Raw genomic sequence first — 14,932 nt, 5'->3', positions numbered from 1 at the left:
TTGTTCTTCTTTGAACAACCACGAGGGGAAGTCTTATGGGAAATGCAGAGGTGGTTTGAAAGCGTTATTGGAAGTATACATGCCCTAGAAATGTAAGCATACTGGGCTTTAAGAGGAGAACTTGTATTTTATAATGCAGGTAAAAGGCAGCAAAGGCAAACATATTGACGGTTGGTGTGTATGAAACAATGTGGTAGCAGCTTAACGTTCAATTTGTAGAAAGAAAAGAAGAGGGTATCACAAGAAAAAGGAAGAGAATCACAAGGGCAGTGGTTTTAGCTGCATTCCTACCCTGAAGATCAGGGAGAGCTTGCAGAGGAAAAGATGCTGTGACCAACATGCTTGCAAGGGCTGGTTCGGTGTGTGGTTTGCTCATGTGCTTGAGGAGTGCCCACTCTCCTCATGTGGGGCCAAATCTTGCTTGTTGGTCAATAGTGAAGAAGGCTTTGGGGTGGGGGATGGAGGAAGAGGGGTAAGAAATGCCTTGCTCCTTTAAGCACTCTTCTATGTACCCTTTTTTTGTGGGATCAGAGCTGCACTATGGGTTCAATGGCTTCTGGCTTTGCTAGTAGCTCAGGTCTGTAAAATGGCAGCTTGGGATCTTGCCTTTGGTCTTTTTAGTCTGTTTTTGTTTTTTTTTTTCTTTTTATGCCACCTGTTCAGTTACTTTATGGAGGAGTTTTCTGCAGAAGTGCTTGATACTCTGTCAGTTATTTTGCTGTCAGTGCAACTTTGGAAATACTAGTGTGGAAATGATTGCTTAAAACCAAAACACTTCCTCTGTCTCATCTTCTGTATACAGAATAAAAGATATGTAAGAGACTCAGCTATTAAGTAGAATGTTAACTTTAAACAAGTTATAAATGGTAGATGCTTTTAATCTTGAATGTGAACTTGCTTGGGAGAAAAATGTAGAAAACAAGCCCCGTGAATGATCCCAAGAAGCAGTTTAATCTGTGCAGTTATCGTGGGTCTTCAGCATTTAAAAGAGTTTTAAACTTAAGGAAAAGCAGATCTCCAGTTTGGTGCTCCAGTTTGGTGTGTTTTCATAGCACTTAACTAGGAATAACTGTTTGCTCAGCAAGTAGGATTCTGCACAGAGCTGTAATGCTGCTTTTGGCCTTCAGTACCGGTTAATTTGGGGACGAGTGGCAAAGCAATGTACTGTGAGAACAGAAAATGTAGTATATTCAGTGGGTGCAATGCGCTCCAAGAGATCAGGTTATTTTTCCCATATTTTAAAATGTGTAACTAAACTGTTGTTTTGAAGTCTTCATTAAAATAACAGAATAATATGCTGTGATTTTTTTTTGTTGTTGTTGTTGTTGTCTTAGGAATAGTTTATATAAAGCATAGAATACATTTAGGTAATCTTTTCCCTGGGAATATGTAACTGATTTGTGACTGTCAGGAAGAAAATGGTATTTGATTTTTTTTTTTTTTCTCCTTATGTGCAGATAGGTGATTCATTTCTCACGTGGTTGTTCTTTTGCAAGTGAAAAGCATTTGCCTGTTTTTAGAGTACCTGACGCTGCTATGTTTTTCAATTCCGTATTTTGTACATTGGCTGTTTGATCAAGTAATGTGTGCTGGACTTTAGGAGGAGATCAAGTTGGGCAGTGCTTGGGATGCATACACTTTAAAAAAAAAAGTTAAGTCTACTGCTACTGGGTTTTCTGTAAAGGTTTTAATTAGGTTGCTTGTAAATGAAATGAAAAATAATTGGGAATAGAAGCACCCGAAGGGGTGTAGGTATTTGAGCGCTAATGCTGGCCTTTGTGCCAAATGATCTTGTTGGGGGTGGGAAGTGGGAAGTAACTCTGCTTTCTGGATGTGCACTGATTGACTTAAATACCAGTAAATGCTTGGGAATGACTGTGTAGCTTGAGTTGGCTTTTATTTTACTAGTCAAAAGGGTATTTCAAGAGTTACTTTTGAAATAGTGGCCCAGTGATTGTCCTTAGCCTTATTCTTTTATATTGGTAATGCTGCTGTTAATAAATAAAATGTGTAATCACCTCCTTGGGGTTGGCAGAGTGGGGATATAGACATTAAAAGCAGTTACCAGTTGGTTGCACTGGCTGTGTGCTCAATGTGAGGAAGGGACTAACAGCATTTGCTTATTGTATTTTAAGGCAGTTTCTGTATGATTGGAAATGCAAAAGCAAAATTGAGTGTATGAATTCAAAATTGTGGTATTTTTCTTTGTGGTTGTAACAGCTGCTATCTAACATCTCCTTCAACTTAATTTTTAGGCCTTCAGTGGAGAGAAGGCATGATCTAGTAGTCTGGTGTTATGTATATGTATGAGGCTGTTGCACTGAATATTTACAATGCGTGCAGACAAGCATGGCTGTTGGCATGTAAATGCATGAATTCTTTTACTGAAAGTAAGACTTCTTTATGCTAAAACTGCATACTTGCTCTCTGCAGGGCTAGTGTTTCTTAATATTTATAGCATATAAACACTGTTGTCCTACACAGCAAATGTCTGTTCAGCATTCAAGCAGCAGTTTCTGTGAAATTTGTTGCCTGCGTCAACGCTGCTCATGTGTAATTTAGAACTTCTTCAAAGTGGGAGAGAACTCCTCAGTTGTTTGTCAGATAGGTGCATTTGGTTTTGAATTAGTCCTCGGCTCTGATCATACTGGGTTATTTTAGTTCTTTGCCTGTGGTTATGGTAACAGCTTTAAATGCCCCAAACTATTTTGGGCAAACATTTTCAATAATAACGATCAGAACCAGCAATTATTCCCCGGTGGTTTCATCCCCCAAATAAACTTGACACTGTCGGTTTCACCATTACGAAAAACCTATCAGTGTGTTATTAAATGTTATTAAAACGTTTAAATTTACAGAAATTCTGCTCCCAGTTCTATTCTTTATTGCTGAGTAGCGTGACAGGGTGTTGGCTTTTTTGTGATAGGATTAAGCTGTCCCGATGAACAGAAAAATTGTCATGCTGTACAAAGACTATTCTGAAATCTGTAGATTAAACATCTTAGTATTGATTTGGTCTCCTGTGGCAATATATTAAAAGTTGTTGGTTTTTTTTTAATATTGTTTTTTCCTGTAAGGGAGTCAATATAGTTGAAGCTTTTTATTCTTTTCCCGAGAAACCTGCTCTGCTTATGCACAATATGCTATTAAATTCCCCATTCCCTTTTTAATAGCTTGCCTTCTATGCTCTCTGCTGTCATCAGCCCCGGGAGGTCACCAAGCAGAGCACAGAGTTGCAGAGTGGTCCCTGATGGACACCTGCGTGACCGTCTGCTTCGTCAGTTCTTCAGGCAATTTGTGAGCTGCTGGGGGGGGCGTTGAGAATTAGATTGTTGATAGCGTCCCCACAAAGACCGCTATTAACAGCGTGCTACTCTCTGCTTCTGTACTGCGGAAGACGGGGTGATACTGTGTTCCCATAGCATGTTGTAAAATGCATGAGATTTTGCTCATCCTCCTTGGAAATGAGAATAGGAAAATGAGAGCATCCTGAACCAGAAGCTATTAGAAGAGCATGCAGAAACCTGCAGTGATTTGTGCTTTATTTTGTCTTCCTAGCTATGGATTAGAAGGACTGATTTTTGCAATGGGCTTTTTCCATAATGGCATTCTTGTATTGTTTGGTCAGAGCTTGCACAGGAGGAAAACAGGCTGCTGAATTTAGTCACTGATCTCTATTAGCCGTGGCCTAAGGCTATGCTGAGATTTATATCCCATTTGTATTGTTGCAGCTCAAAAGAAGAATGTTCAGAGGATGACAAGTGTATTCTGAGTAGGTATGTTGTTTCATTTTCATATGAAACCCATTTTTTTTTTCTGCTTCTATTGGTCAGAAATGAGGTTAATAAAAGAGAATGTAGTACAGTGCTGCAGTGTCCCTGTTAAGGTAGAACAATAGCATCAGAAATAGTTCTTTAAAAATTAGCTGCTTTTATTAAATAAAGCTGCATTGTGCTGGTGTGCACAGTGCAGTCTTTTTTTTTTTTTTTTAAACATATACTGCAGTCAGCGCTTCCCTAACGAGGTGGCACTATTGTTGAGTTAGAAGGATAGAATCATCATATTGCTTTAGGGGACAGCAGGATTTAAAAGGAGATGCCTTGCAGCCCTGTTTTACAGATTGGAAGCATCGGTTTAAGGGCATTGGCAGAATCATTTCCTTGTTCTTAGCAGCAGCCACTGCTGTGTCAGTAGTGTGTGGAATGGAAGTCCTAGTTGGTAGTCTGTTATGGAAACGCTGTTTACTGTTATTGTAGTACCGTGGTGACAACATGCCATTGAAATGGAAAACGAGCTCTCCTGCTATCTGGAAATTCCCAGTTCCTGTGCTTAAAACATCCAGGTCATCGCCACTTTCTCCAGCATACATGTAAGTGAGAGAAATGAGGATAATAAGGTGGGATTGCTTTCGTGAGACTACCCTGTGGCAAAATACCCTGTAATATATTAAATGACATTGGCACTCAGAATTTTACCTTGTTTTCTGTGTAGACCCCCCAGATTTTATCCTGGATGTTTCCTGATGGATGTTGTGTTGAGTCTTTCCCTCCGTTGAAACGTAGAGAAATTGTGCAGATTAAGCCATATTCATAATAATATCGTATATGTTCATTTGAAAAGTTCGTGTTGCTGTTAATTTGTAGAGCTGATCTTGAATTGACAAGTTAAGCTTTGAGGCAGGCTTTCTTTGTAGTGTATATGCTAACATTTCCTTCTCCTGACTATTACACTTGGAAATTAAACATGAAATCACCTGCTATATTGTACTGCACTTTTGTTCGTGTAAGTTCTCATACAAAAGAAATCATCCTGCTTTGGTCTTGTTTTATTCTTGGAAGTCTTAGCCTTCATACAAATTAAATGTCTTTTTACAAAGTTATAATAAAAGCTTAAAACATAAATATAAATAATTCGTATCTGAATATTTATATACTTATGCAGTTTGTCCATGTAAAGTAGCTTTACAGAAAAGAGTATTTTAATACACATGGAAACAATATGCCTTTGTCTTGCCAAATCCTGATGGAGCTTTTGTTCACCTTTTGTTGCTGCGAGTTCTGTGTTAGCATATACAGGTGGCTTTTTTCCTTCTGTGAAATAAAACTAAGCATAGGGTACTGAATTGCTTCTGCCTTTATTTAAGGAAGCAGCTCTTTCAAAATGAGGAAGAGTTGTTTTAAAATGCACAGGTAGCAGTGTAGATGACTTCCCTATCTGGAAATTACTATAAAGACTGTTACTTTCCAATAGTATTCCAGCCTAATACCTACAATATTAGTACTTTTAAGCTTGTATTGTCTTCTTGCAGATAGGCTTTTGCTTCAGCTACTGTAGGGACATGCTGTAAGAATTAGGTATTTACAGGTCCTCTAAATGTCTTCGGTTTTGGTTGTTGCTGAGAATTGCATTGATAAACAGTGGAGCCGAAACATTACAATGCCGTATGCATGGTCACTATTGTTCTCGGTCAGAAAGGCTGGGGTTTAAGGAGCTAACCTGGCTGTATAGAACCTGTGCTGTGCACGCTTCAATTTAAGATTAATTTTCGTGGAAGCGCTTCAGCCTTTTCACTCACTGGATGCATCAAATATGCTTAGGGCTACCAGAAGATAAGCTATTTCCCATAAATTCCTACTTATTCCGAGTTTTTAAAAAATATTACTAAAAACAACTAAAGTATCATGATAAAAGAAGAGTTGTGAGGCTTTTCAGGGAGACACTGTCTTCAGTGTTTTATGTTATGCTTTTGGTTTTTAAACTATAGTACTTACTAAATGCAAGAAAAATCAGAAAAAGCCTAGTCTGATCTTCTGCTGCTGAAACTGAGCGTTTCTTTTGTGTGTCGCCTTTAAATTGCTAATCTAGCTCTGTGTATGCTCCAGCTTTTATGATGGGGATCATGTAGCTGATTATGTCAGTGTGTTGAAAGTATGCGAACAGGTTTAGTGATCATGCTTAACTATATGATGCTGAGCTTGTCTGGAGCATGAGAACTATGTGATCAGCAGCCTTAATCATCTTTCTATAATGAGTCAATGTATCCCAGTGTTTATGGAGATGTTTCTTCACTGGCACACAGTCCTGACATTAGCAGTACTCTTAAATGTAATGTTAAATTATTCATATACTTTATAATAAAGAATGAGAAACATTTCAAAATGGCACCTATTTGATTAGGCAGTATATATCAACTGATCAAAAAGAACCTTGTAATTTAGGTTGACCGGTAAAATAGGTGATGGAATTCATTATCTCCATTGCAGAGATTACAGTAAACTTGCTAATATTTTATGTGATCTGATGTTTTTCACATTCATATTCGTAAGTTTTCTTTCGTAAGTCGTACTCTGCACACTGGCAAAAGGCTTATGTTTTGAGTAAAAGATTCAGGAATAAGTGGCATGTGAAATGGCACATGTATTGATGTAAAATAAATGACCATAAAATTCTTGAATTCACAGATGAACACTTCTATACTTGATATTTTGGATCTAGAGTGTACAAGGGTATAATTGAGCTTTTAATCCCTTGAATACTTGACATCTTAATCTTACAGGTTTGTCGTGTAATTTGGAATGTGCAGGGGTCTTAAAGGTGATTTTTTTTTTTTTTTTTGGTACCTGAAATTTCCAGTTTTTCAGGTTTTTCTAGTAAAGTTCACCTTAACTTTAAAAGCTTCATCCTGCTTATGATTTACAAGTAACTTGTCTAAAGGTTAAACTGATTGTCAGGACACATAGATTTTATTAGTGTTTGTTTTTGGTCTGTGTACCTGATACCTGACCTCTGCCTTAGTTTTCTTGTATGGAAATGCCAAGACTGGCGGTTATGAGCATGTTTGGCTTCTTGGGTGAAGCAGGTATCTACGTACAAAGTACCACTGTAAAAGAGTGAACTGTCCTGCAAGCTGTGCAGCTGGGCGGTTTAGCTGCAGTCTCTGCTTGAAAAGTTTGCGGTAGTTCCTGAGGTGGGGAATGAGTACAAAGAGTTTATTCCAGAGAGATCTCTGCTGCAGGGGAACTTACGGCTGAGTAATATGTGAAATAAAGGACCTGCTGAAGTTGAGTTGATGACTTTGTAGGCAAGGACGTGGTTCTGTTACTGAGAAGTCTGCTGGTTTTGCTGGGTCTGGTACTGCTCTCCTGGCAATGGGAAGGAGCAGCAGTGAATCACTGTCTCTTGGCTGGTGGTTTTGTTTGCCACCAGTTATTTTCAGGATATCGTGACTGCAAGAGGTAACTTCATGTTATATGGAGGGCGAAGGGTTCCTCTGGAGGGGAATTCAGACATCCTCTGACTTCTGGTGGAACCAGTCCAGAGTAGCTTGAGCTTTCCACCAAGTTGATGGAGAGATCCAGTGACATTGCATAGGGAAAATTAGATCGTATTAGAATTGGAGCACTGGCATGTGACCAATATACGTAGGTGTAATGCAGCCTGGCTTAGTGCACGAGTTAGGAATGTGCAGATATGTGTGCCTGCACGTGCATTTGCCAAGCTGCTTTACATTTTCTTTCATGACACTTAACGGCATTGGGGTTTAGAATATAGATTCCTTTTGTCAAAATGAGTGTGAAAGCTGTTACAAGTTTATGGTCAGCTAGTGAAATCATACTTATATTGCAGTTGTGTTGACTATGTGGGGACAGACATAGGTGACTTACATTACATGGGCAGGTGAGCAGTTTCAGCTAGTGAATCAGAGGAAAGGACAAAGTGAATAATACCGAGTTGGAAAAGTGCTATTCCTTGGCATTGTAGATGTGTATTAACGGCCAGATGTTAGAAATAAAAAAAAGCTGGTGACTGACATAAGCAGAGGTTAAGAATTGAAGCACTACTTCAGAGAGGGTGAGGAATGGTTCAGAATTTGGTTGTACATAACAGCTTTGAGGTGTAAAGGAATATGTGTCCCAATTATTGTTCATGGGTCATGTCATCTCATACATAAAAGAACTAAAAGGACAGTTCTTACTTATTCACACTAGCATTGTCATTTATATTCTTTTCCGAAGTTGTGCACATCTTCTAATAACATGAATGGAAGAAATGTTTGTGGAAACTCTGGAGATTAAAGTACCATGATGGACATCTATAAAGAATTCAATAATGCAAAAATACTATTTTCAAAAATACTATGACATAGGTTTGTTCTATAAGCCTATATCATGTGAGAATGATTGTTAGCTGTTTTCTGAAAAGTTAAATGTTCAGTTAAGTGTTTTTAGTCTCCAACATGCTATGTTTAAAAATAAGTAAAATAAAATCTTAATGCCGATAATCCATTTGTAAACTTAGTGCCTTCTATTCTTTTGCATGGAATAGTGTATTGATATTTTAATGGAAACTATCCTTTGCATGTGTTTTTATAAATAACTTGCTAATGTTAGGAGAAATAAACAAATGCGATATTCCAAATATATTGCTATCGAAGGGTTTGCAGCACAGTCTGTCTATCCTGAGTCATGTGGTTGTGAAATTTGTCTAGGAAATGCTTTGCAGTAATGGAAATCAGTTACTGTGCAGAAAAGTAGAATAAATTCTTAATACTCTGGAGTAATCAGCATTAGTTTTAGCTGCTTATATAGGTTATATAGGTTAATGCTTTTGTGTCTTCTTTCAAATCTCTGATTTGCTCTACAATGAGCTCTTTGAATTTATGCTATACAATGATAGATACTTAAATGGGAAAAGGTGTGTATGCATAATTCATCAGACTACCTGTATTCACTTTTGTGAGACTACCCTATGTGTCCTCATTGGTCATTTTTAGTAAACAAACCCTTCTGTTGGGCTCTTGAGCATTCGACAGACTATGTGGTACTCACACCAAAACAGACTCATCTGCCTTTGGCAACATTGCCATTTTAAAGAATTACTTACTAGATATTTCAAATTTCAACATGTTGAAAGTCAATGTGCAGGTCACTCCAAATTTTTTTTTTAAACTAATCGGACAGTGCATGCAAACAGATGAATTGGGTGGGTGGGGAATAGAAGGGGCTTATATCTTATAAATAGAAGACTGCTTTTAATCCCAGCAATTTTGTATATAGAGTTCTCATTTGTGCCTGTTGATCTTACTTTTGCTTTTTAAATAATAGGTATTTCAATAGATTATTCTAAGTTCAAAATGTGACATTTCATTGCAGTAGTAAACTGGCAAAAACAAGGAAAAAAACCCAAACCTGGTTGTCATGAAGTTTCCTAGGACTAGTGGTTTTTCTGGACAGACCTTTATAGGTGATGCTATGGTTTACAGGTCCTCAAAATCGCATTCTCTTCCTTATATACCATGATGTTGCAATATTGACATTATGTTGTGACATGCTAAAGCATCTTTATTGAATTGTCTTGAATATGTTACTCAGCTTATTCTGCCAGAATGTCAGTTTTGCCAGTTTGTATTTTTTGCCATTAATTTCATTGTTATTGTGGAAAAATCTTGTTGTGCAATCACTTTCTACTCACTGGCTTTTCTAGTATTATGCAGTACTTTCTGTTGAAGTTTGGATGGGGATACCTATGGATTTTCATAAAGCACTTGGTGAATATTTGGGGTTTAAAATAATAGTCACTTGTTCTAAATGGTAATAGTGGGAATTGTAGTGTAATAATGTGTAGCTATAACACTTAAGTGGAAGTGCACATCTATATTATTGCTGTAATATTTTGTCCAGCAGTGACTGAGATTGTTGCAATATCTAAGTTGCAGAAATGTGTTTTTTCATGGGATGGACAACTCACCTGCACCTGTATCTGACATACTTAGATTTAAACTCTTTATCATGTAGGGGAAAAATATTTTACAATTTAAAGTAACTAATGCCCCCCTCCCCCCCCTTTCTCCCCAGGAGATTGTAATAAAGGAATGTTAAAACAACTGTGAGAAGTGACAAAGCAAGAGGAATGGTAGAGTGGACCTAAGCAGCAGAAAGAGCATGGGTTAATTACCAAACCCTAATGTCAGAATCTTCTTTACTTTTTTTTGCTTGCTTTTAAGCTATCAAAATTATTCTGTACATTATATAGGGGAAAAAAGCCCCAACACTCCAGAAAGGAGTTGTTCCTAAATCTGTTACAGGAATACAGTGGGATGTATATTCTATGACCAAATCTTGAATGTGCATGTGCCACCTTAGACATATATAAGTTTTTGTCTCCAAGGAACCATTCTGCAAACTTAACAATTTCTGTGTGTATGAAAACTAACTTTAAAGACACATCAGGTAGAACTGTAATCTGCTGGTGCATGCAAAATGTTTTTCTGAAGTGTTTTGTAATGCACAGGAAATATTAAGCTGCGTAGCTAAAATTTTGACTTTCCTTTTGAACACTTAAGACCAAATATAAAGGGTAGAGAATAGGATATGCAGTGTCAGTCCAGTCTAAACTGTGAAACCTTTGAGTGACTGTTGTATTTTACCTTTTTGAATGTCAAGGAAATAAAGTAGTTCTGCTTCTGTAGAAAAGCTACAAAGCATGTGTATTTGCTTTTTCTGTTTTTAAGAGTAGGAATCAATAGACTTAACACTAACTTTGGCAAAAAGTCATTAAAGAACCATTTCTAATTTAGCATCATTAAACAATCTGAGTCTGCAAATTTAAGCTACAAATAGCTCAATGAATGTAAACCCTTTGTCAAATAGATAAATGTGGATGTGATACTAAGGCTCCCAGAGAGACTAAATGCTGTTAGGAACAAAAGCTTTATAGCAATGACTGAGCCAAATATTGCTTTGTTTCTGTGGAAAACAAATTTGAATTAACCAGCGGGCTGTTTGAATTAACCAGCGGGCTGTAATTATGCTGCAAACAGCTTGAGACCTCTGATAGTTTGGTTGTTTAAGAAGGAATTTTGAGGAGACTATTTTCTGTGTGTGTATCCTTGGGAAATCATACTGAAACATTTGATGATGTTGTGTAGTCCTCTAATGCTGGCTTTATGGGACCTAATTTTGTGCTGGCTTTGGTCACACTATGGCCGTCCTAGGAAGTGATACAAAAAGGTTCAAGTGATGTTGGGAATATCCTCATTTCTGCCTTGTCCTCCTTTCCACCCAGATCCATTGGCATTTGGAACAGTGATCGTATCTTCAATCATCTGTTTCTAGTAGCCTTCATCATTTCTGTTGACATTGTGTGCTTGGGCAGAAACTTTTTGTCAAGATGGTGATTGTATGGTGAAGTCCAAACAGATGTGTCTGTATTTTAAAAAAAAATAAATAAAAATAAAAATTTCAAGGCTTGACACTTATGCACTAGTCTCCAAATCTTTGCTTCTAGAATAGCTGGAGTATGTTACATTGAACCTGACTCTGGTTGAACAAGGTTCAGTGTCCCTGTCCTTCAAGTCAGTTTGTGTATGTTGTTCCCCTTGTGTCCTTGCTACTTTTGGTGATTGTGCTTGCAGAGTTGCTCAGGCTACATTGCTTCAGTATTTAATTTCCTCTTTAGATACCTTCTTAAGCTAGTCATTGCAATGAGCATCTCGTGCTGTAACTGTGTCTGAATAGCAGTTAAAGTTGGTGAGCCACCTGCCTCTGCTTGCTGCCCATCAGCATGTGTCCAGAAATGATCTTTGTCCTTCTCTGCTGATTTCGGGGGTTTGGAAAGCCTATATCCTCCTCTCCTGCTGCCCTTGGCCAAAGCCTTGTGAAAGTAAAATTCTGCTTCTCACTGGTTTGCTCTGCTATACAGAGCCTGTTTTTCTGTTCTCTTTTTACAGAACACATTTTAGAGGAAAGGTAGAAAATGGATATGGGAACATTATTTATTTTTTAATTTAAGAAGCAGTAAGCTTTGCTTTATGACTTTCTATTGCAGTGGAGATTTAGAAAAAGCTCAGTATGAAGTTACTAAACAAATGTTTAAATGTTCTGCTTTTACTGCTGTCCTAATCTATAAACAAGGTCAGGTGTAAAAAGTGAGATATTCAAATGTAAACATCAGAGTATTGCCCAAGGTGAGCAGTATTCTGCACTAGTTGCTGTAACTACTTTTGAAAATTGCACTCATAGCAGTTAAAATGCATGTTAATTCACTTGAGGTGAAGTCCTGCCTTCCAGTGCTGTTCTTGAGTTCATCCTACTTTCAGATCTTTCTCCGCAGCCTGTGTCAGTACCTGTATGCCCCCAAATCAAGAACTGAAGTTTGGGGAATGTGTTGGTTGGTCTGTTAAGAGAGGAGTTAACTTGCTCTGTCAATCTATTGGAACAAAAATGACCTTTTGTCTTTGTTTTTTCTTCTAGCTGGAGTAATGTATCTATTTTAAAATGAAAACTTGCATTTCCTATAGAAACTTTTGCTGTATTTTGTAATAAGAAACCATTAGCAAATTATAAAACTGGCTAGTATTACTGGGTTACTGATACCACAAAGGAATTAAGTTTGAGACTCCTGTTTAAAAAACAGTAATAAAACCATGAGATGTTATTTTAGGGGAGGGCAAGTGTAAAAGTAACTTCTTTGCCCGAATAAAGGATTTCCTGAAATTGTATGGGTAGAAGATATGGAATGGAAGAAATGTGAAATACCATGATTGTATAATTTGTTCATCTACACTATATTAATATTTGAATTTCTTAATAGAAGCATTATGAGATTTTCTTTTATACAGTGCTGCCATATCACTTATGCTTATTGAGCTCCTAGGTGGCCATGTAATTTGTTGGGGAATTCCTAAATTCATTACTCACAAAGCTGGAACATCTGTTCATAATAGGAAGACAGTGAGATAGTCAATACTTAAATTATTTTTTGGCAGACTAAGCATACTAAAATACTTTTTGGCAGATTATGCATACAAAGTAAAGAATTACTCTATATCTAATAGTAAATGAGAATTTCATTGTATTTCACTGGCTTTTTCATTAATAGGTTCATTAGCAAAATACATGCATAGCTGTATGTATAGGATAGCCCTGTAATATACTAGATTTTTTTGATAGATGATAAAATAGTAAAGATTTCTCATGTAATCAGAATATCTTAATATGAAATTGAAATCTGGTTCTTTGCTGGTAAATACCAGAGTACTGGCACATGCCAGGAGTGATTGCTGAAGACGCCATTTACTAGTGACCAGAACACTTGCAGTCATGGTTCATTGAACAGTAATTTGACGGAGAAAATCAGGTTATAATCCTTTCAAAAACAAACTATTGAGCTTCACCAAATTAAGAATTCACTGTCTGGCCAACATGGCTTTGGCAAGCTTTCACTGAGTTATGTAAAGACTGTGGGTATTAAATAAATCAGAGAACATGCACTCTAAAATGTCTGTAGCTGTAGGCTGATCTCCTTACTTTGTTTTCAAAGACTGCGTTATGCTCTGACAATTTCGAGCAGATCAATGGTTTACTGATATAAATGAACAATCCCAAATAATATTCATAGTTCCCTTGTTTCTGTTGCATCAGAATGAGTTCAACTACTTTTGAAGAAAACATCGTAACAGAATGTTGTTTTATTTCATTGCTGCCACTGAACTCTGCACAAATTGGCAACTCCATACTTTGAATATTCTAATTGAGAGTAAAACATGTCATAGTTTCCACAGATCTCTGCTTATCATGGGTCACCTGGATGCTTCTGAACTCTTAACAGGTTAATATTTGCTAAGTGCTTTAGAAAGCAATTTGCCTCTGTGAATCATGTTGTAACTCCAGCCAGTTAAAAAATATTTGTCAGTATTTGCTGGAAAGTTCCAGTACTTAAAGCAAGTTTTGAAGGAAGGTACAAATAGCAATTATGCTAGAGATGTGGGCAGCTATGTTTGTCAGCAAGCCTTCAGCCAAGGATTGACTGAGTAAAGTTCAAATTCTGGGTCCGACTACAGGGTCTGGTCTCCTGTCCTCGTCATAGGCTGAGTGGCTCTTCTGTATTCATATTTCAGTTTCTACTTTAAAGTCAGTTCACAGTTTCTGTAATTCACTGCAAGTAATCTATAGAGATTGCATACAGAATTGGGAGCTGTAGTGGACAGAAGTCCTGTAAATACTTTGGTCAGTTGCATGTTTTCAAATTGCTTGTTTAGCATTCTCCTGGAATACTAAGCTCCTTAATGTTTGTGCTAGCCTAGATATTTACTTGTGCCACTTCTCTGTGTGCAGGGGCTAGCAATTAAACCTAGAAACTCATGAAGACCCATTGAGATGATTTCCAATCTTTTCATTAACAGAAGCCAACTGTTGTTGTTGTTACCCCACCATATTTTGTCCTGTGTTGTGAGAAGATTTAGGGAATTATATACCTGATAATATTTAAAAGCCACGGAACTTGTATCTTTCAAATCAATGAAATATTAAATAATACTACTGAATTGTTCCAATTTGAACTCTTATTTTCTCCACTAGGGCGGTGCTTAGCTATGGTTTTCCTCTGCCTGTGCTGCGAATCCCCACCCCCCCCAAAGCCCCGAACAAAGAAAAAAAACCAAACCCCAAAACAACCAAACCCCCCAAAAGTCAGTGTAGCTTCACATTAGCTTGGCAAGACTATTGACCTATTGCCCACCCCCTTACCCACCCCTGTAGCTCTACATTTGGCTTATAGTCTTTCTAGTTCTAAAGAGGTTGCACAGATTGTCAAAGAGGGTGTTAGGTACCTTTTAGCAGATGAACAAGATTAAAAGTAATATCTTTAGAGAGAAAATAAATGAAAGTGCATCTAGTGGGCAATCATCTACAGAAAGAAAACTTGAATTTTACATCATTTTTTTAATGGTAAAAAGCAAAGCTATCTTCCTTCAAAATTGTCAGGAAGTTAGGAAATTAAGATACATAATTAATATCCGTATAATGCACACTCCGTATTTCATTGCTACAAAAATACCAGTTGGAAGTACTTGGAGGGTTAACTTGGAGTAATGAGAAAAGCATGTTTGGATATAGTAGCTAGGAAGAAACTAGCTGTACTTGAAAGAATCAAC

At 37.3% G+C, this 14,932-nt stretch overlaps 1 protein-coding gene across 11 annotated transcripts in view; it reads left to right on the top strand.

Moving 5' to 3' along the window:
* KLHL13 (kelch like family member 13) overlaps positions 1 to 14,932 on the top strand; it is an 87,082-nt gene that overhangs the window by 45,931 nt on the left and 26,219 nt on the right. The window contains exons 1-2 of one of the 11 annotated variants that reach the window (XM_069811373.1): positions 3,391 to 3,776; positions 4,257 to 4,369. The exons of 8 other annotated variants lie outside the window; for them this stretch is intronic. In XM_069811373.1, coding sequence (XP_069667474.1) covers positions 4,272 to 4,369 — 98 coding nt within the window. In that variant the 5' untranslated portion in view covers positions 3,391 to 3,776; positions 4,257 to 4,271. Of the gene's footprint in view, positions 1 to 3,390; positions 3,777 to 4,060; positions 4,370 to 14,932 lie in introns of those variants that run through there. 2 more of the 11 variants (XM_069811375.1, XM_009921133.2) reach the window with 2 other exon arrangements.

Source organism: Haliaeetus albicilla, chromosome 23, assembly GCF_947461875.1.
Source record: "Haliaeetus albicilla chromosome 23, bHalAlb1.1, whole genome shotgun sequence".
Classification (NCBI taxonomy): Eukaryota; Metazoa; Chordata; class Aves; order Accipitriformes; family Accipitridae; genus Haliaeetus; species Haliaeetus albicilla.
This window is presented reverse-complemented; position numbering and strand designations above follow the sequence as displayed.